Source organism: Elaeis guineensis, chromosome 12, assembly GCF_000442705.2.
Source record: "Elaeis guineensis isolate ETL-2024a chromosome 12, EG11, whole genome shotgun sequence".
NCBI classification, from domain to species: domain Eukaryota; kingdom Viridiplantae; phylum Streptophyta; class Magnoliopsida; order Arecales; family Arecaceae; genus Elaeis; species Elaeis guineensis.
The window spans coordinates 1,633,763-1,656,355 of NC_026004.2; the positions used below are offsets into that span (position 1 = coordinate 1,633,763).

A 22,593-nucleotide genomic window follows, 5' to 3' on the forward strand; every position below is an offset into this window, starting at 1 on the left:
CAAAGCTGCTGCTCTTATGGTTCCTCTGCCTCTTTCTACTGCCCTTGGCTCGGCCAACACATCAGCTGAGGATCTCCATGGCCCCTTTCTCCACTCGGCGGCTTCTCTCCCATTCTGCATCCCAATCCACCAAGTTGCATCCGGAGAATGGCGTCCCATCATCTTCCCAGTTTGAAGAGAGCAAGCATGAAGTCCCCAGTGGCCCGAACCCCGTCTCCAATAGGTAGCTTCATTGGCATGATCATCATTACTTGCTCGTCGCTGCATTTTTTATCACTTGTACTGCGGTCGCTGATAGGACTCGACGTGTTTCTGTGTGTGTAATAGTTAGCACCCTCTTCTTCACCCAACAATGTATATATGAATAATCCGCATACATCCTTTTCTTCTTTCACTGAGAGAGACCTCTCAGGGAACATCAGTGTGCAAAAACATCAGAAGACTTTTATGATTTTTCTCCTGCACATAATCTGCTCTCCGTGTGTAATATCTCTGTTATGCGTATCTATAAATAGATGCGGGGTGGGTTGTCTAGATTGAGAGATCATGCTTGTCCATCTTGATTCACATATCTGAGAATGCATATAGGCTAAAAATTCGGCTGTCTAGAACCTTCAAAAACTAAATCAGCTCGAGCCTTATATATCTTGTTAGAAAATACTATTTTGAGGCCAAGTAGTGAACATATAAGAAAGCTTTATAAAACTGTTTTTTGTTTTTTTGGTTGCATTTTGAGTGATGTAAATTGTAATCAAAGAAGGGGATTTTATTTTGACTTAAAATAATCACCATAGATTTAGCATAAGTACGGGCTTTAGTGCAATGATAAAGTTATGCTATTGTAACCTAGGTGTAATGGTCTGACATACGGAAATAGCTTTTTTTTTATATGTAGGAACAAGACTGCGCACATCTGACTCTCCTAGAACCCATAGAGGTGGAAGCCTATGCACTGGGATGCCCTTTTACCGTAGATTTCAGATCTAGCTACAGTCCCATCAACTGTGGCTATTATCTCTAAACTAAGCAATGTTTTAATCTTTCTTAATACCATATAATTTTCTTAGAAGATAATTGTTTGCTGTGAGATTATTTTGGAAAAGACGTTCAGGGGGAAAATTGAAGCAAAAAGACGGTTTCCATGACTGCAGTTTTTCTGCAGCATGAGGTGCCCGTCCCTCGTATGTTTGCTCGGATGGGGCCCTAACCTGGACAACATTGTCCAGTGTTGTCAGATCTGAGAAAATAACTTACAGCCATCCATTTGGTTGCTTTGTCTTCTAGGACATAAGATCCACGGCGCCTGGCAACTATAACTGTGATTTGGTAATTATTCATATAAAGAATTTCACAGAACTAAAGAGTGATTTACTGATTTGTGTTCTTGTTCATGGGAATATGATATGCTCGATTGATGCATTAAGCTAACGGGATGTTGTTTTGCTCTCAAGACATGGCAACATTGAGATGATATCATTTACCACCGAGTCTACCAATACCATAACTTGAATTGATCTATAAAGAAGTGGGAATATATGCAGAATTAGTAGTGATGGATAAAATAAACCACCACAGTAAATTTAGTTTTGGAGTTTAGTGGAAAGGAGACAAGCCCTTGCTGAGCTAGATGCTCTGTTGCATTTCTTTCTTCAATATCAGATATGAGAGGTGAGAACATCTTCAAAGCTTGGTAGGGAGGCAATTAACAGACATGCAGCATGAAAAGGCAGCTAGCTATCAAAAGAGAACTACTAGTCCTGCTGCAGTTTTCTCTCTTTCTTTTGTTTGCTTCAATGCTGCCATCTCTAGCAGCTGGGACCATCTCTAGACATGAACAGCTCACATCTTAACCCTTCATTGCGTGTTGCAGCATTTAGATAAAGCTTTGGGGTTACCCTAAGGAGGGAACTAGTTACGGTCTGTTATTGTGATCCACCAACTGGAGATTGTTCATTGATAAATCAGGACCACCGTCCTTGGCTGCAAACAAAGAGCAGTAATCAGAAGTCAGTCTTTGACTGCCTGGTTGACCACTCTAAATCAAAAGTGAAGTCGAATTTGACATTGTTAGATTTATAGGAAGTAAATTTTCTTATAATAAACTATCTTTATTACCCAGAGGATGGAAGAAATTACGATGCTCACAGACTATCAAACTAATTAGTTACTGCTAAAGAGTCTAGTAAGTATATGAGTTCAGGACTTTCTAACTAACTCTTTTGATGTCCTTCCAGGCACCTTTGAGGTGCAAACCTGCCAAGGATTAAGTACTAAAGCAAACCATGAAGGCATATTCAAACAGTAAAGATGCTCACATTATATTAGTTGGAAAAATAGTCGACCTATGACCGTATAGCAGTAGGTGTACATCTCAGATACGGCAAATCATATATGAGAGAAGTACTGATATCTGATCTCCAGAAAAATTTCTTCCAATACTGATGTATGATCACTCTATCTTCATAGTTCGGTGAAACAGAAATAATTGCATCCTCAATCCATATTTGATGGGGCATCCGAGAGGATGAGGCTTCTACATAGCTCCAACAAATAATCGCAATTTTTTTCTGCAAATGTGATGAGGAGCACAATTTACCAGTCTCTACGATGCTACATCAGGATGTCTTTTTTTTTTGGTAAATAAAGGAGCTGAACCTATATTATAAAACATATAGAACAAATGTTTAGAGAGGTACATAGTGGCCCTTGAGAGGCCAATTACAAAAGAGTGGCCTGGTATCCCAAAACAAAAAGCCAGTCCAAACGTTCAAAAGCAACCACAATGCAGACACTGAGCTAGAGAAATAAAAACCCACCATTACAATGTACAGAGCATATCAGGATGTTAGGTTTTTTATTGGTGAAGATGGGAATTTAATTCTTAAACAGCCATCCAAAGCATTTTGCAAGAAATGGAAGGGATTTTTTTTTTTTTTTTTTGATAAGAAAAGGGAAATCTTCAGTCTAGGAAGTGATTCAAAGTAAATAGCTTTACAAACTACAAATACGAGCGGCCAATCTTTTTCTCTCAGTAAAGAACGCCCCGCAGTTTTTCCCAACAGAAATTCCATTTCTTTAGATAACCATAATTTCTTCAAGTATCCTGCATAGAAAGAATGAACCAAAACTTTTTCTTTGTAGTCATCGATTCAATATGACCTCGTATCTGTGTAAGGTAAAAGAGCGAACAATTTGCCTTATAAACACGACTCCAAGGTTCTCCATTGCTCAAGTCACTGTATAAAGGTTTACAGAAGCTACCTGTCATTTCTCATCTCCCAACAGTCGTTTCATTAAATTCAATTTCAATGTTTTAATCAGCCTCTCACTTCGGCACATCATCCAAACGCTACATACTCTTAATTAGCTAATGCTGGGGCGCCGGACTACCGTCCATGTTCTCCTAATAATATACGTCCATTCGGTTTCTTATCACGGAAATGCACAAGAGCTCACAGGAGATACATTGGTGAATTAAAAAAAAGAGAGAGAATATTATCACCTCTTCCCTCTTCCAACTCTATTGCAACATGAGAATGAACTAGTTTTATCTTCACAAAGTCTCCTTAAATGCGACGCGCTAAAGATATCCTTAAAAGAATGGAGTTCAGATCACCGCTAGTTCGCAGTAGGACTTTGAAGAGAACTCGTATATATCACCAGCCAGCTGCTGGTCTGGTGGGCTGAACCGGAGCAGTTAAATCATTCGACTTGATACAGGAGCCAAGGGATCTTGCTTGAGGATTCGTGCTGGCGTATATTTAATTCTATATTGGTTATTCACCGAAAAACTCTTGAGTACTTATACCTGATGAAGCAATCCAAATAACACTATCTAGTATTTTTCGATGAGGTCTTAGATTGTAACAAATGATATCAGAACTGATCTAGTCCATAGCCTATGTAGATTCAAAAATACTGCAGCATGAATTTATTGGAGTGACTATTGGAAAGATCTTGGATATTTATATATAGTTAAGCAATCTAAATAATACATTCTAACTAATTTTTTTTGCATGAGTTTTCCTGATTTCAGAAACTTCAAAAGATAAGACCAATCATCTTTCAAAGCCCTATTGGAAATCTGGGCTGGATTTTCCACAAGAGTTAGGGTGCCTAACCCATAGCCTTCTAAAGGCCCACTCTGATCTTAGCCTAAATCCTATCCATAGGCATGTTGGCTTGTAGGAAGAAGAAAATATTTGGCATTGTTATCAAAAAAAAAGAAAAAATCATGAGTCTGTTCTTCCTCCCACAAGATTTAGGCTGCAGAAAAAATTAAATTGACACGGACCTATCAAATTTATTGCCCACTCAATGAATCCAATGGAAAATTCAATCCAATCTTTCTAACAGCCCTAAATCGGATTAATAATTCAAAAAGTGAAATCAATCGCCTATGTAAGCTCCCATTGTAGTGTCTCGACCTCTCTAAGGAAAAGCCTCTGTGGGAAGATCTTATCAGATGGAAGATCCTCCAACATCCAAACACCACGTTTTACATTGGATATCGGGAATAAAATTTTAGTTCAGATTATCATTTTCCTCAAATTAAAACAGAAAAAAAGAAAAAATTATTCATTTGCCCCTAACTTGACTTAGCTAACTTTCCACATGAACATCCTAGGATGATCCATTGCCGATTTTTGTAGCTATGTTATTTTTTTTTCTTTTCTTTTTTTCTATTTTTTTGAAAAGTTTTTTTTTTTACTTGTTCCATAACTTATCTGCGATAAATTTTAAAATAATATTTTAGTAAAGCTAGCACTCAACTTTCATATTATGAAGATTTAATTAATAATAAATTAATAAAAATAATATTTTATATTAAAATTATTTTTATCAATTAATCTCATAATGAGATCAAAAAGGTTTTTGAGAGTTTTTTTTTTGAAAGATGACCTCCTAAACTAATAAAGATTGCTGTGTTTGATATTTTTTTATCATATTTTTTATATTTATATTTTTTATTAAAAAAATAAAAAAAAAACTTGATATATGACATTGCGAAAGATTATCCTATAATCTTACGTGTCAACATGAAATGTCATCCATAATACTTGTATATTACTTTAATATTATTATATAAAAAATAAAAAATAAAACTAGACACATGACGTTGTAGAAGATTATCCTATAATCTTATGTGTCAACACAAAGTGCCACCTTTAATACTCATGTATTATTTTATTATTATTATATAGATGTCCATATGTAACATTTTATATTAAGGTTGCTTTCACCGATTAATCCCATGATGAGGTCAAAAAGATTTATGGGAGTTCTTCTTTTCAAATATGACCTCCTAAAGATTGCTGTATTTGATATTATTTTTTTATCATATTATTTATAATTTTATTTTTTATTTTAAAAAATATAAAAATTAAAAAAAATAAAACTTGACGTATGGTATTACGGGATATTATCCTATAATCTTATGCGTCAATACGGAATATTGCCTCTAATACCCGTGTATTGCTTTATTATTATTATATAGATAATTTTTTTATCATATTATTTATACTTTTATTTCTTATTTTTTATTTAAAAAATATAAAAAATAAAAAAATAAAATTTGGCACATGGTGTTACATGAGATTATTTTATAATCTTGTGTGTTAATATGGAATACTATTTCTAATACCTATGTATTGCTTTATTATTATTATATAGATTTTATTTTTTATTTTTTATTTAAAAAATAAAAAATAAATAAATAAAATTTGATACGTGGTGTTGTGGGAGATTATCCTATAATCTTACATGTCAACACTTCTTATTTTTTATTTAAAAAATATAAAAAATAAAAATTGACATATGATATTGCGGAAGATAATCTTACGTGTAAATATGGAATACCACTCTATTGTTATATAGATGCCGTCCTTCAAGCAGTGTAGAAAATCTGATGTAAAATGCATCGCTTCTTTCGATTTGATTACATAGCCATCGCTTCCCGATGTATATTTAATGTCTATAGGTTTATATTTTTATTTAAAAATTTTGTACGATGAAAATGTCCTTCATGATTTTATGATATCTTGTATGACTTTTTATGAATATACATGACTTCTTGTTATATGACTTGGTGTGAATATATATGACTTCTTATGAATATATATTATGATATATCATGGATATACATATATTTATAGAAAATCATATATGTTCATCGAAAATTATAAAAAAATATATAAAAAATTATATAAGACATCAAAAAAAAACTAAATTTTTTTTTATAAAATAATATCATAATTTCGAATGAAGATATTTTTATTATATAAAACTTTTAAATAAAAATATTAATTTATAAATATTAAATATATATTAAAAAAATAATTATGTGATTCTTTGAAAGAAGCGATGCACTCCCCGCCGGATTTTCTGCACCGCAGGCAGCGCACAAAGAATTACTCCATATACAGAGTCGAAGGCCCGGTTCGGACCGGACACGTAGAAAATCAATGGAGGCAGCGGCCCGGTCGTAGCCCGGCAGTAGATGTTGAAATCCTAGGTTTTTGGCGGGTGAGAACGCGCCCCACTCCTACGCCAGCCGGTGCCAGCCGACTCTTCCCCTCTTCTCCTCTGCGGAAGGATTAGGGTTGCTTTTCTTGGAGTCGATGGCTCACAGATTGCATCGTTTCCGAGGCCTTTCTGGGGTTCTTTTTCGGCATTTTCATTCAGGTGCTTCTCTGATCTATCCTCATCTCAGCTCATTTGTATTCTTGATTTATTCTGTTCCCGAGTTTAATTTTCAACAGAGATAAAAATTTTCATTGGATATAGTTATCGTACTTTCCTTCGACGGTGGGATTAATTTTTGAATTCTTGCATCTTTGAAAGAAAGTTCTCTTGTTCTTTTAGCTTCTTGGAACCCTCCCTGCTTTCTTTGTTACCTCTTTCTTCAAAGACGGTATTGCTGTTCGTGTCTGTGTGGAAACCCTACGGTCTCGCACCAGTTTCGAGTCCTTTACACTAAATTAAATTTCGCTTAGTATAGCATTTTCTCGACTTCTTCATGATTTTTTTTTCGTCTTCTTTTTTTCTTTCGATGGAGATTCAAGTTTTCTATGGATTTTATCAGCGCTTTTTCTTCCATAGCCGGTTGCTCCTTAAATTCGCACATCTTTAAAGAATGAGCGGTTGTCCTTTGAGCCTCTAGAAAACTTTCTTGTTTGCATCCCCCCGCGCATATCCCAAACATCTTGATTTATCTGCATGTGGTTTATGAGGACTATTTCTGAACATGGGATTATTCTTTTCTGGTGTTTTAATTCAAGTATTTTCCAATCCATCCATCATCTAGCTGAGTTACATTCTTGCCTTCTTTATGAGCATATTTTCCAATAGATAGAGGATTTTCATTTGGATGTAATCTTTTTTTCTATTTCCTTTTTTTTTTTTTGGCGGGATTACTTTTAAAATTGCATTTTTTTTGATGCAAATAACATTTTGTATCTTTTAAAGAAAGATCATTTGTTTTATTGAGTTTCATCGAAACATATTGATTGCTTGTCTTTCTTTTCCCTCTTTCTTTAAATGTTGTATTGTTTTTGAATTTCTATATTGAGACCATAAAATCTGCATATAACCTAATTTCATTAAATTCTTCTGTTACTAGTGTCGATCCTGCACTTTAATCTGAAACTACTTTGTTATTATACACCTCTAGATTGTTGTGTTTTGAGTATGTGCTAATGGTTGAGGGCCCTTTTACCATTTCTTTTATTTTCTGTTTTTGTTTTCAAATGCCCAAGAAGAAAAAATGAACTAGACTGAGCAACATGTATGACAAAACGTTTTAGTTTTCTTTAAATTGTTTTGTAAAATCTTAGTTCTTTTGGTAGCAAAGTTTATGACACTTTTTTTTAAAAAGAAAAGGGTGCAAATAATTCGTGCATTGTTATCTCCAACATCAATCTCCATGTGATATTGGTATTGTATTAATTCACAGACAAACAAACACAAAATCAGCCATGGTACCAAACAGACCCTAAGATTGCAGCCATGAAGATATCTATATTCAGTGTCATGGCTTAAAGTAAGTGCAACTTTCTAATGAAACAAAAGTATTGACCGAAAGAGGGGGAAAAATGAAAGAGGGAAAAATGCTGATGTCTAGATCTTCTTAATGTAAACATATTTATAAGTGACATCCCTTGTCCTGTAAAGTGTTTTTTTTTTCTTTTTTAAAGGATCCTAATGATCATGGTTCATGATCCAAGAAGTCAAAAAAAGACATTGGCCTCAGCTAGGTAAGGTCTCACATAAAATTCCTAAATTTCCATCATTTTATCCATGTTAAGATTGTAGTAAAAAGCTTACCAAACAATTTTGTTGGTTTTATCATTGCTGGAAATTTATTAATAGGGAAGGCATGTATTTAATCTTTCATATGATTGCTTCACATAAAAATGATCACATCGAGCTAGTTGGTGCATGTATTTACTTCTGCATGATACAGTAGGTCATCACAAATTTCAGGATATCGCATTCTCATCTCTATGTTGTTTACTTGATCTGGTTCAGTGTCAAGGAGAAAACTTCCTGATAAGTTTGCAACCTCTGTTACATCAATTCTTGCGGAGAAGAGACAGAAATATTGTAGCAACCGACCAAATTCACAGGTAATTCAAATCCACTGCATTTGGATGTCTTAATCCTTATCCATGGATATTTTCTTTTCCATGTGAGACATTGTCTGACAGCATGTATCAGTCAATTTTACTAAGATACAAGCACAGCATTGTATCATAACAACACTCGTCACAAGCTTGAAAAGATTCACAGTCAGGTCAACAACCTCACAAGTATATGCAAAGTTATGCTATGGACTTTGGGTAATTTCTAATTATGTTATCTTGTATTGGTTAGGTTTTTTTAAATCTCTAAAAGACTAGCCTTTTTTTAAAGAAAAGATGCACTACATACTATGTATGTTTGAATATGCATTGCTGTTTTTGATAAACAGGAATGTAAACATATGCACATTACCATATCATCATAATGGGAAAAAAAAAACATTATTAAAATTGACAAGTCTTATACAAGTTGCGTTTCTTGAAAAGATTGGATTTACTAAGGCTCCATTTGGCATTGTTGTAGGTAGTAAAGCTTTTGTCTATAGAGCCTTTGGAAGTAGAGCTTTTACTGATATAGTTTTAGCAAAAAGCCGCTTAATGTTTGGTAAATATATTTTTAAATTTTTATGGAACTTCAGTATCTATTTGTTTGATGCTCAAACTAGAAAAGTGCTTTTGGTATCAAAAAAATGACAATACTAGATATTTCAATCATCTAACTATTTGTACGATCAAACTTTGTTAATTATGAAGCATTTTAATTTATAAATCATTTATTTTGATATTTTAATCTAAATAATGCTATAATAATAATAATTTTTTATGTTTATCATGAAAAAAATAATATTATAATTTTGTCGTATTATAATAATATTATTTTCATGATTATTATATTTCTTTAATCATATTGTAATAATATATTACTACTAAATGATAATAATAAAATATGATAGTATTATAATCATGAGAATAATATAATATTGTTATAATATAATATAATACTAATCATAGTCATACTATATTATGATATACATTATTATAAATTATTATTAATATAAAAAATAAAAATATTTTTATATATTAATCTAAATAATATAATTAATAGTATAATTATTTTTTTAGTATGATTATCAAGTAATAAAGAATATCATGGGGTTAAAACTCAAAATTCTTAATTGCATGATTATGGCAATAAAAAGACACAAACTTAAATGATTATGACAATGAAAGTGTTTTAAATTGATTTTAAAACAATTCTCTTGGGGGACTTAAACCCCAGTCTCTCGGTTAAGCTTTTGAAAAAAAGCTTCGTGATGCATCTCAGGTAAAGTATTTGTCCAAAAGCTCCAAATGGGACCTTTTTCTTTGTGATGCATCTTTTGGAGGAAGTTGAAAGCGGTTTTAAATTTTTTTACTAAACATCCCAAAACCATCCAAAACAGCTTCTAGCTCTCCAAGAAGCGCCTTATGGCCCTCTAAAAACAATGCTGAACATGGCTTAAATATTACTATTTTTCATTGCAGGTTGCTATGTATTGCTTGACATGAAATGGACTTTGAAAGTGTTATGTAAACTGCCGTATTAAATAGTAGTTCTGAATTCTAACTTACAAATAACAGCTAATTTTCAGGTGCTTAATATTGTCAGAAGCACACCATGATTTAGTTTCACATGAAGAAATGTTAGCCTTTATCAAATCCACATTTGATGAACTTCGAGGTAAAATGTTGGTTTTCAATATTCTGGAAATATCTGCCCTTGCATGTGTTCCTATGACGTCTTAACATCTGCATGTTTTTCTTGTATATAAAAGTGTTTAGCATATAACCCCAGCCATGATAATATAATGGGTCGATTGCAAAAAATTATGTTTCTGTCCTCCTGCCGATTCTTCTTTTCTAAATTTCAAGTTACCTAGGTTTGATAACAAAAAAAGGTGCCTTGGTTTGTTTGGCTTAGGAGAAAAGTAGTCAGTTTCTGCATGGTTGATACAAAGTCTAGTCAAATGGCTGTAGGTAATATCCTTTTATAATGGCTGTAGGTAAGGGGTTAGAAACCACCAGTTATAGGTTGTAATTCCTTTTAGTAATCATCCTTTTGCTCTATGAGAGGAAACTCACCAATGTGATTTCTCTATTTTTCTTATACGAAATGGTTGTTGGATATCAAATTATTGAGGTAAAATCATAAATTTGTGTATCTTCAGATTTTGGCCAACAGGGACAATAAATCTGTATACTGTGGCAAAAAAGAGTTTCATGAATCTGGGTCAAGTATGTTGGTTGGCTAGTTAGCTCTTTTTATTATATGATGTTATTAACTTTTACCCTTGTAGTGCATAAAGAGAATGTACTGAACATCATACATTTTGTATTGCATGAATTTTGTTTATTTTCATTTTGCCTTTGTGATGCAGGACCAGATCATTGTTGGCTGAATAATATAGATGGCGGCATAAAATCTTTCGATCAAGATGGAATATTTTTGGTGCTTGTGAATGCAACCCTTGATTGTTCTTCGCCACGTAGTCACCATGAATGTATCTTTCCAATTGAAAGAGTAAAATTGCTTCAACAGAGGTAGTTGTGTTTAGGCACATGTATTTATATAGTTTCCTCAACATGTGAGATAATTATTTTATACTTATCTCCTTGCAGGTACCCGAAACTTAATGTTTTTGCTTTGCAATGTGGAAGTTCAGTTGATTCAATTACTACTCATACTGAGCTAATTCAAACTATCATGGAGGAGTATATCACGTATCCTGTTTTGGTATCAGAAAAGAATTTTGCTATGGTGAGGCAGAAATCTTTATTAGTGAGTTATTGCACAAATTAGCATAAATATTTTACTATCCTTATGTGTCTCCAGTTTTCATCGATAGAGTCATCTTTTTTGTCACAACTATCAATTTGTCAACTGAGTTTTCTAGAGCCAGGGCTTTCCCAATCTGACATAGGTGCTGGCCGTGGGCTGACTAACACGTGACATGCCAGTTTGGCATTGTATGGCTTAATTTGGAGCCAAAAGTCATTTGCGTAGTATTTATTTTTCTTTTTAAGTTTGGCATGGCTATACAAGTGTCAGCATACCACGGCATAGCTTGGCCAGCCGCTAGCTGACATACCTCATGCCTGTGGAACTTAAGATTTTTGATCATTCATCATGATGTTCACTTTTATGGGCATCTGGATGTGTCTTTTTTTTCCTTATTGTTGTTATGACATGCCATCCTTTCTCGGATTTTGCTAGTTTTAGGTTTATGCACTTGTTTATTTTTTCTTCCATTTTAAATGAAACCTTCTTCATGCATGTATCAAGGGTAGGAGACTTGAGAGACTTAAAGAACTCAGGTCACCAACCTCAGTTTTCATTGTACGTGAAACAATGCATCTTCACTAATGGATCAAAACAAGAAAAAACATGCCCTTCATCAAGCATGCCCTTCAAAAACTTTTCTCATGTACTGATCCATAACAGAAGAAAATGCAATTTGTTAAGTGTCCTTACTTAAATATAATTAATTTGTGTGCATCATAAATTTCAAGTAATTGATTTGACTATGATCTGAATTTTTTCTCCACGAATTTCAATTTGTTCTATTCTTTGTGACTTTTTGTTGGAATTATATATTTTTGGATGTATTCAGATGACAAATGGTGCATGTTACTTGCTATTTGATGGATCTACAAATCGTCTGTTCCATATTAAGCTAGATGAAGAGTTTGGAACCCTTGCGAAAGGTAACCCTCTTGCAGTCTTCTTGGATAATAGTTCCGTAACTATCACTGGCATTTCACAATATTTGGAAAAATCTAAGCAGTTGACCATAATAAAGTCATTTCTTTGATCAAATTATGTGATTTAGGAATCTATATGTTTCCATGGTTTTTCATAATTCTAAAGTAGTTTTGATTTTCAGAACTTTATGGACACCATTTTAAACATCTGGTTATGTTAAAAAGGTCAAGTGTGTAAAATCCTAAATTATTAAACTTGCATGAAGGATTATTTTTTATGCTGTCTGTCTGTATACCATGTGCAACAGTTTCAACAAAATAAGCTGAAGCATCAATAGTTGAGAAACATTTGAGCAAAGCTAATTGTTATGCAGTCAAAGCGAGAACACTAGTCAGTCACTAGAACCTAGAACAACTTTAACTGGCTGGTGGTCTTTGGGAGATGTCAAGGACAAGCTATAGTGATCTAGCCTGATATGCAATAAAATGAGTCTTAGATTCTCAAATAGTGGATAAAATGGTGGACATTTTTTATGAGACATTATGCGATTGTTCACTACGAAAAATTAATGGACCCTCATAAGCAGAGAACTGTTATAAATGTGAACAGTCAAAAGGAAGAGAAATAGACCTAGATGAATATCAAAACGTGCTCCTGCAGATATTTTCTTAATGCATATCGGCCGTATCTTGTAATTTATAAATTCAGATCTTGTGACTAACTTGGCTGCATCAAAAAATTCATATTTTATTTAAATTGGCAGTAGCATTTTTAATAAGATTTCTGACATTCCATGTATAATTGTTCTAACACTGAAAATTAGTTTTATGTAAAGTCATTGAAATGTGAATAGACGTTATACTTCAAATAGAGTCCATGTAGTGATGTAAAATAAATTATTTACCATAAAACTAATATATTAGTGTGTTTATTATCTTTTCTGAAACAACTTTGTCAAGCATTATGATGCAAAATGTGACATTACAATCTTCGTTGTTTCAAAGATAGGAAAGCATATGCAAATCTAACCTTGAAAATGGAACCATGATGAATGCCTCTTGGTGCCTTATCTTGCATATAATGAACGTATTTTTCCTTGTGTTACTGTTTTTATATGCTATGACTTATTAGCCTGAAGCTGGAGGTGCCTCAGTGCATTATTTATATTAAAAGATATTAGTGGTCATGAATTAGACTATCTAGCTTGATGTGCTTCAAGAAATAGACATAAAAAATTCAAGCTAATTGCAAAATAATAGATACAACTATCCCTTGGCTGTTTATGGTCACTGTGCTTGATATTGTGTGGTGATTGGAATTGTTAGGAAGTGGCTAGAACCAGAAGCAAGATTCCATAGTTGCTTGTATAATATTTTTTGGATATTCATAAACAATTTAGTCATTTTGCATGCCACACTTATGAAACTATTAAAGAGCCATAGGCAGTATGTGAGAAAGCATTGTACTTGCTTTATATGCATATGGATGTGCTTGAAGCTAGCTTAATTGCTATTGAACTGAGGACATAATAGAATGATATGATGCCCCTGATAATATTTTCTTATCTGAGTTTTATGGACCTAGGTTTGATGATCTGAGATGTTTCTTTAATTTCTTGTATATTATGAAGTATTGGTACAAATCTTACATCAAAAGAAGATTGCATTTTTGTGACAAAAAAAAAAAGAAGATATGGATTATTGATGAATTTGTGTTATATATGTGTTTGGCTGTCCCGATGGTAATTGTAATTAAAATTGCAAGCTGTGAAATGAGTATTACCAATTTCTTACTTCAATCCCAATCAATGTATTTAATGCAGCAATAGAGGAACTCAATGTGCTACAGAAAGGGAGTGCTCCCACCATTCAGAACTCAAAGTTTGGTAGAATGAGGCAACTTGAGGTTATCAAGGAACCAGATTTTTGTTCTTTCAGAAATTTGCTTCTGTACTATCCAGGTATGGTTTGTTTTCTCATTGATTTTTAATTAACATTCTATATGGTCATAAGTGTAGACGGTCATCTTAGATCATTTGTCATACAGTCATGTCATGTAGTTGTTTTTCTATTTATAAGTAGGTGATGTGAGATATGGTCATAACCATGTTATCTTGTTTGTTTTCTTTTCTGTTCTCTTCTTCTTCATTTGATCATTCTAGGATGTTTATCTGTGGATGAAGATGGAAATCGCATTTTTATTTCGGACAGCAACCATCATCGGATCATCATAGCTGATGCTGATGGGAAAATTTTAGATTGTGTAAGTATGGTATTGATTGTTTCCCACATGATGAATAGATACGTAGCTATAGCTTTAGGGTTTTAAGCAGGGGTGTGTAATATGTACGTATATGCACACATGCATGTAGGTACAGATTTATGCATGTATACCAGATAATGGATATCGTTATGTTGGGGAAGTGCTTTGGTTGAGGAAAAATTGTTTATTTGGCTATATTGTAGAAAACAGTCACCTTAACCATGTGCATCAATCTTGTCTCAAATATTTGGTCAGCTTTATAGTGCTTATCTTGAAGCATTCATATTTTGGGCCACCTCAATGTTATTCTTCCTTTGTGTAACAAATGTTGCTGCAGAAAACAATAAGTTTCCTTGCTAAGAAAAATTGGCAGCTGAAGATTCATAACCAGCCCCAGTTTGGTGATGATTATGATGGTTGTTTATATTTCAATGAAAATAATTTGGAGTTATTATCAATTTATATTGGGCTGCTCTCTAGGACAATACGACGAAGTTAAAAGGACTTGTAAAGTAGCACTTCTAAAAAATGTCTTCAACAAAAATCGGGAAAAGGTCTTTGCTATTTTTCCTTTTTTTCAAAATTGTAGAATCACAATCTTGCTAAGTATGTCATCTAAGTGGTGAAGCCCTCAAAGTACAGTTATGGTATTTTAATATCCGATTTTCCTCGCTTTTTTTTTTTTGGTATGGTTTCTGATTTTCCTCTTGAAGGAGCTTCATGATGTGAAGAACAAATTGAAGTTTTCTGTATTAACTTAAAAGGCAAACTAAGATTTTGAAAGCAGAAGCTATCTGATCCTTATTCTCTTCTCACTGCCAGAAGAAACCTGGTTTAAAATAATATCTATAAGCATTCCATGTGCGCAAATTGCTTTTCTAGAGAAGAAAATGTGATACATGATAAATAATTGTGCCTTTTCTTTCAGCCTGTGTTTGCCAATGTATTAGCTTTTCTGAGATAAAGGTAGTTTTTGCTAGTAAGTAGCTGTGTAAAATTGAAGGCTTTCTGATTGCACCTGTACTGTAAGCGATCTGGTGGTGAGAATATGTAATGTTTTATTGTAAGTCCGCAATCTGTAACCTTAGTAAGTCATTATTTATGCCACCATAGGTTTGATTGCTTGATTTCATGAGTAGGGAAAATACTTTAGAGATTTGATGGTCATGGATCCGTGCTTTGGCACTCTGGTTCCATTATCTTTTGGTGCATTCACATTTCTTTATGTAGGTCTGTTTCAATGAAATTCAATAGTTCTGGTAACATACATCTTAATATTTATCTTTATATTGCATGAACATAGTTTTTATAATCTAGTGTATGGAAGCTTGAATTATTTTATCATTATCTTGCTTCACTGCTGGCAATCTATTATCACATAATGATTCCAACCTCTAAAATTTTCAAGTAGACTTGAACTAAGTTCATATTGCAGATTGGTTCTTCCCCGGGTTTTGAGGATGGTGAATTTGGATCTGCCAAATTATTGCGACCTGCTGGTTCTTTCTATTGCACTGCTGAAAATTGCCTATATTTTGTAGACTCTGAGGTATAACAGACAACTTGATAGCTATGATACTTTGTTTATCTAATCTTATGTTGATTTCCAAATAATGTATACTATTTGTTCTTCAGAGTATTTGATGCGTGAATACCTATGAAAATGGACTATTTCAAGATGTCTATATCTGATTTTTGAAAAAAAGGCATTTCATAGAAAATGGGCCTTTGATACATGAACAGTAAAAAGGAAATCATCTTTTTGTTGTTTTGGAGCCGTGGTTTCGTTGTTTGTAGTCAGTAATCATGACAAAACATAACCAGCATTACCAGACCATCTGTTTATATTGAGGTCTGAGTTACCAATTCAAGCAAGACTTTTCCAATTTCACCTCACAACTTATGTCCAAATTCTGAGGCTACTTCCTCCCCTCCCCTTCTCCACATCTGTCCAACCCGTCTGCATACATCCAAGCTGTTCCCGTATCAGGCTACCAGCCATCCTGTTTCTCAATTTATAGTTGTTAGATTGTACACTTTTACCTGATGTGAAGACTTCTCGTTCAGCAGATTTGCAAGTTTAGCTTTAGATTCTTGCACACTAATCCTTGCTTATTTATCTGCCTTTTTGCTCTGAAATATTAGAGTATTCCTTTTTGACACTAATTGACTCCTTTTTTGACAAGAGTACCTCACTTCTTTCAGTTTTATGATTTCTAAATCCATCTCTCTGTTTGGACGTTTATCACAATTTTGGGAGCTAATTGTTTGTTTTCTGTTGTGGCATTTTCTTTAATTTAGTTTTTCAACTTTGCTTGATATTATACTTTATCTTGTTACTTTATAATGTTTCATGTCTATATTAACAGTTATATGAGTAGTTTTCTGGCAATAAGATCCAGCAGTAGATATTGATGCTGTTTATTTGTCGTTTCTATATATCCTTTCCTGATAGAATCATGCAATTAGAAGAGCTGATATGGAAAAAAGGATGTTGGAGACTGTGTACCCTGTTTGTGTACAAAAAAATAGTGGTATATGGAGCTGGATCTTGGATAAACTTGGACTTGCAAGAGAAATTGCTCAGAAACCAGAGGAATGTGAGCTGGATTTGATTACTTTTCCTTGGCACTTGATGAAGATAGGGGAGGATGACCTCTTAATTACAAACCGCAGGTAACATATGCCTTCTACCTTTCTTCTTATATTGTAGAATCCATATTAGTACTATGTTCCCTTTGTATCCTTGATTTTCATACATCATTTGTTTCTATTGCATATACATGAATTTTGAGACACTAACACTCAGTTTTGGTCATGATGGTTTTCATGTTCAAGAAGATATGCTAATGTAAGAGCCCATATGCATTCTCTTCACTTGTGATAAAAACAAGCTTTAATGCTTGTGAGCATTGTGATTTATAAATCTTGCACCCACTCTGTCAGTTCACAGTATGGTCTAGGTTCAAGTAAACACAAATTCGGTTTTGAACTACATTTTTAGCAACCACTAGACTTTTCCGTCTATGACTTGGTATTGGTGGGCCATAATTATGACCACCACCTAATTCACGTTGTTGTGGCATTTTGAATTAAAAAAAAAAAAAATTGTAGAGCTTGTTCCATGGTACTTGGCAGGAAACTCTAGTCCGTGTTTGATTTTCAAAAGTATACAAACAGGCAAAAACATGTACAAAAACCTTCAACTTTAAAAGTAAAAAATCTAATAGCATGTTACATAAGCAGAGTTGTGAATTCGGTTTGCTTCATTCTAAGTTAGGTATTTTGGTTTCAACCAGAACATAGCAAGAAAGAGAGCAAAATAAAAAATTATATGAGAAATTTCCCTATGGAACATATAGATTGGGTTCTATTGACCAAACCTTCTGACTGCTTAGTATATTGTGGCCTCTCTTTTTTGTAATGGTTTTTATATCAATTTACATGTTCTGCAGTTTTGAGACATCATGGATCATAAGCGTGGCAACTGGTGAGATCAAAAATGTTTTAAGAGGTTAGTTATCTTCTTTTTCTTTTGTGTCATATCTATTATATATTCTTCAACTAAGTAACCTACTTAAAGGTATTCCCAATATCATGGAAATATGGGGGCACACAATAACGGAGAAAATGTCACTACTGAAGGAGATTTATGAGAATTGGCCACCAGAGAGACTTCAACATTCCTTTTCTTTAGAAGGAATTCCTAATGCTGGTTTGGTGTCATCAATTGCAAACCTTCAGAACTACACAATTTTTTCTGATGCAGGTTGGTGAGTTACATATGGATGAAGTCTGTGTTTCTATTTCCACAGTCATAGCAAATTGTTATCACATTTTTTTTTTCTTTCATGTGTTTCATCAATTAGCTGGTCAGAGGGTTCTGAAGTTTCATAGGGAATCACAATGCGTTTCCTGCTTCCAATTCTCAAACTTGGGGGTCCTTGGGCTACCATATTGGTTGGTATGCCCTATTGAGAGAGTTTGTAATGGGTGAGATGGTCCAATTCAATTTCCTATTTATTTTCTTTGTGACATAAAGTTCTATTTCACCCTTTTGAGGGTTGACAGGGAACTTTATGATGTTTTAGCTTTTCAGAAGCGATTTAGAGTCATTCTGTTTTCTAATTCTGGTCCTTTGACTTCTTTTATGATGTTCCAGTGGATATTCAGGCAGGTCATGGAGTGAGCATCTTCATTACTTCAATGTGCTTCCTGGTATTATTGACATCCTTGCCCATTTACCATTTCTAACCTGTAGGTTTTGTTATGCCAAGCTTCATTTTCTCTCTGGTGTGATATGCGCTGCTTCATTCTTAATATTGACCTACTTAAAACAAGTATTGAATATGTTATATCTAATATGTTAATACTTGAAATGTTGCTGTCAGTGGATCATGATCTCTTATTGCTAACTCTTACAGTGTTCCCAGCTTCATTATGTTATGACCAACCACCTTGCTTTTTTGTGCTTTTTATTATTAAGTTTACCAATGCTATAAGCTATATGGTCGACCTTACCTGTTCTGTTATATGACTTACCCTATGTTCTCACTTTTTTAATAAACACAGGTAGGTGTGATATACAGGTTTACGTAGATATCCCACTGGGTACTGAACTGGCAGCACCATTGGAGGAGAGTTGTATCTGGCGCCAAGCAAGAGGATCTGCTGTTGAACTTTCTGGATCAGAAGGAGAGGGCGCGAGCACTGAGAAGGTATCAAACTCTCAGAGCTCCTTTTTTTTTTTTTCCAACTTGCACTCAGCAGCATGAAACTATTTTTATTGCTTTTAATAATTTGAAAAACTTTGGATGGTATACAAGGTTGGTGTTGCACAACAGTGGTTTGATGAGTTGGATAACCTTGCCTTCTCAAAACCTGGGTTGGAAGAAGACATCCAAGATGAAGAAGTACCTCCAGATAGAAGCTTCCAAGATAAGGACAAAGTGCATTTTGATTGTGCTGTCAACATCAGTCCTGGGACTAGTGAGGTATGATCCTTTTATCTCAATTCTGTTGAGACACTGCCAAGTAGAATCAAGATAACAAGGACTATGTTATTTCTTTCCGTTCCAGTGGAATAAGAGGGAAGTGTCTTAGTACACCATAAATTTATTAACATATTTCTCATGGAGAATCCCTAATCAGAAATTCTTGTGTTAAACACTTGCCTATGGTTGTAACCAGGCCAAATCAAGAGGTCTTCTGGTGCGTTCTGGTAAACTAAATCTGGGTGGATGTTTTGTTGCTGATTTGCATGCTTCTGGAATTGGTATCTTAAGAGGTTATAGTTGTGTGTGTTGCTTTCTGGCCCTCTGGGTTCAAGGCTTAGATATCGGTTCTGGAGGATGTTCTTTTTGAGATACATATTTTTTACACTACTACTTCATGGTCGAAGTTGCTTCTTGGAATGGTGAACCTTTGATGATAAACCTCAGAGATTGTCTATTTTGTTTTTTGGAATCAGGGATTTCGCACTACAGGCTAAGCATATGTATTTATCATAGTGCTAATGAGGACTTATTAACGATGGGGTCCAGGGGTTTATCTAGTTTGTAATCTTGCAGTATCTCTTGTCTTCACTAGTATTTTTATTGAGGTAGAACTCCGATGTAATTATTATTCCTTTTACTGGAACCAGGGGAATAGTTACATTCCGTGTTAAAGACAACTACTGAGTGCTAGTCTTGATAAGTTTGAAGTTTTGTTCTGGTAATTTCTGTTATGCATTATTGAGTTACAATACATGTCGAGTATTGATTTGACAAAACACAATGAAATAACAAGTGATCCCCGCCAAGTTGTGTTTTGTGACCGCACATCTCACATGTCCTGTATTTGTCCATCTTTTTGCATGTTGGTGTTGCACTATATTCTTAAGCTTTTTCTTTTTAAGAAAAAGCAAAGTTAATAGTAATTTTTTTAGAAAGATAAAGAGCAGCAGAATAAAAAACAAAAGAGGAAAAATGGGATAAGAAAAAAAGAATGCATTTGAAACTTTTCACCATCTCTCTATTGGTTTTGGGTTTCAAATCTTTATTTGCAAACAGAGGTTTGGTAATCATCATGGTTATGAATGTCTGTCTTTTTTTTTTTTTTTTTCTCAATTGCAGGTGGTTGTTTCTGCGGTTCTCTATTTGAAGGTAAAGAAAACACAAGACGATGTGGAAGAACAGAAGAATGTAGCAAAGAGGATTCTGGACTACCAGAAGCATGAAGATAGGAAATCAGAGGATGCTTGCACTGAATTAGTATTGAAAACTTGTAGAGACATGCAGGATATGATATTCATGAAACCTTTGCAACTCAGAATAAGGCTAGAGTGTGGTGACCATCCAGCTTCTGAAACAAATAAAGAGACGATCACCACTGATTCCATCATAAAGATCAATATGTCTTTAGACTAAATTATATAATTTTTCTTTACTAAGTTATATATTCAATTTTGATTTTGCTGCCTCAATATTTCCAAGTTTGTTATTAGCATTGTTTTCGAGTAATCTTCTTTGTCAGCCTTGAGCAAGAAAATTAACCCCTGCCATGCAGGAGAACGAGTCTCTCTTATTCGGAGTAGCTGGACGATGAAAGCTTTATTTCTTTTTGTGGGCAATGATTTTGATGATGAATGCTTTATACAAATTCAGCTCTTTTGGCACTAAAGGAAAGATCGAGATATATGAATTCATTACCAGTGAGGCAGTCGGTAAATGCCCGTTCCACAGGTAGGTTAGTAGCGGCTTTTGTGCTAGAGAATGTTGTGGGTAAACATGAGCATCCTGTAGCTCGGAAAAAAAAAAAAAAAAAAAATGGAGGGTGAATTTTACCGTTCAGTAAGAATCTCTAAACATCCATATTAATATAATAATATAATTTAAAATAATAATAAATATAAAATATAAAATTTTATATTAAATATTCAGAATAATTCAAATATTTATATAAGTATATATCAAACATATATTTTATCAAAAGAGATGTGTCATCGTATGTCAACAAGTGAAATTTTTCATTCAGTATTAGTTTCATATTTTATCATTTGTTATTCTTATTATAATTTTTAGATTTTTTAATTTTTTTCAGTTTTGGATTAGTCAAGATCATGTTTTAATTTTTGTCTGATCAAAATCTCACGTGTAAGTCTGTGGAGGCTGTTTCAAACATAAACTTCTGGTGGATTATCTCACGCATGAGTTTTTGACAGGCTGTCCTACGTATAAAAGTCCGTGAGGACTGTCTCAGACATAAGTTTTTGACGAGTTATCTCAGGCACAAGTTTTTGACCAACTAATCTAGGCATAAATTCTTGGAAGCTGTCTCAAGTATAAGCTCTTAGCAGGATGTCCACATAATGAGACTAGTTCAAATCATATCTTTTTCATTTTATTTATTTTATATTAATTTTTGAAATTTTGCTAGTACTGTTTTGTTCATTCAAACTATGCTCTTTTTTAAGTTAGGTGAGAGAAAAACATATTTTGAGACAAAGGCCTATTTTAGGAGCTGGTCCCAGTTGGAATTCAGAATATATAAAGATATCTCCCTTAGGATTGGTAACAAGTTGTGTGCATAGAATTCTAAGGTTGAAGAAAGAAATCTCGGAGGAGACCTATAAATCCGCATACAATATATATACATTCAGGATGTATATATATATATATATATATATATATATATATACATTCAGGAAGCACTAAGATGTATCAAAAATTTTGAGTGAAAATTTTTAGTGGAGTGGTAACATAATGTAACATATCGTGCTATATCTCTTTTGCTTTTGGAATGTCAAGTCGAACCGGCTAACCTGCTACTTTACCCGCTCTTTTGGTACCAAAAAATGAAACCACTGCTTGTCACTTACGAATGACGTAAGCAGGCTATCTGGGATCTCGAGGCCTCGATGTATTGTAATATCTTAATCATGCTATGCAGAGGAGAACGTACTCAGATTTTCACGTCTAATATTTGGGCTCATCATCATTTAACTTAACAAATATATCCGGGTGT

General features: G+C 33.8%; 1 protein-coding gene across 2 annotated transcripts; it reads left to right on the forward strand.

Annotated features, from left to right (window-relative positions):
* The first annotated feature begins 6,482 nt into the window (after positions 1 to 6,482).
* Positions 6,483 to 21,052, forward strand: LOC105055725 (uncharacterized). Of its 2 annotated transcripts, none has more exons than XM_010937677.4 (17): positions 6,483 to 6,684; positions 8,530 to 8,627; positions 10,203 to 10,302; positions 11,000 to 11,162; positions 11,241 to 11,379; positions 12,233 to 12,326; positions 14,147 to 14,284; positions 14,486 to 14,586; positions 16,022 to 16,135; positions 17,042 to 17,262; positions 18,042 to 18,100; positions 18,170 to 18,355; positions 18,456 to 18,579; positions 18,749 to 18,804; positions 19,159 to 19,304; positions 19,413 to 19,580; positions 20,703 to 21,052. In XM_010937677.4, exons 1-17 carry the CDS (start codon positions 6,621 to 6,623, stop codon positions 20,994 to 20,996), a joined length of 2,265 nt encoding a protein of 754 aa, XP_010935979.1. In that variant the 5' UTR covers positions 6,483 to 6,620; the 3' UTR covers positions 20,997 to 21,052. The 2 variants fall into 2 exon arrangements, with proteins under 2 accessions (XP_010935979.1, XP_019709474.1); XM_019853915.3 differs by having other exon boundaries at positions 6,547 to 6,684; positions 10,214 to 10,302.
* Positions 21,053 to 22,593: the final 1,541 nt, after the last annotated feature.

Excerpts from the sequence above, each read along its gene's own strand:
- LOC105055725 (XM_010937677.4), top strand. The coding sequence starts at position 6,621 with ATGGCTCACAGATTGCATCGTTTCCGAGGCCTTTCTGGGGTTCTTTTT. Across the intron at positions 12,327-14,146 it reads GTTTGGAACCCTTGCGAAAG|CAATAGAGGAACTCAATGTG; the intron begins GTAACCCTCTTG and ends TATTTAATGCAG. Across the intron at positions 18,356-18,455 it reads CACAATTTTTTCTGATGCAG|CTGGTCAGAGGGTTCTGAAG; the intron begins GTTGGTGAGTTA and ends TTCATCAATTAG.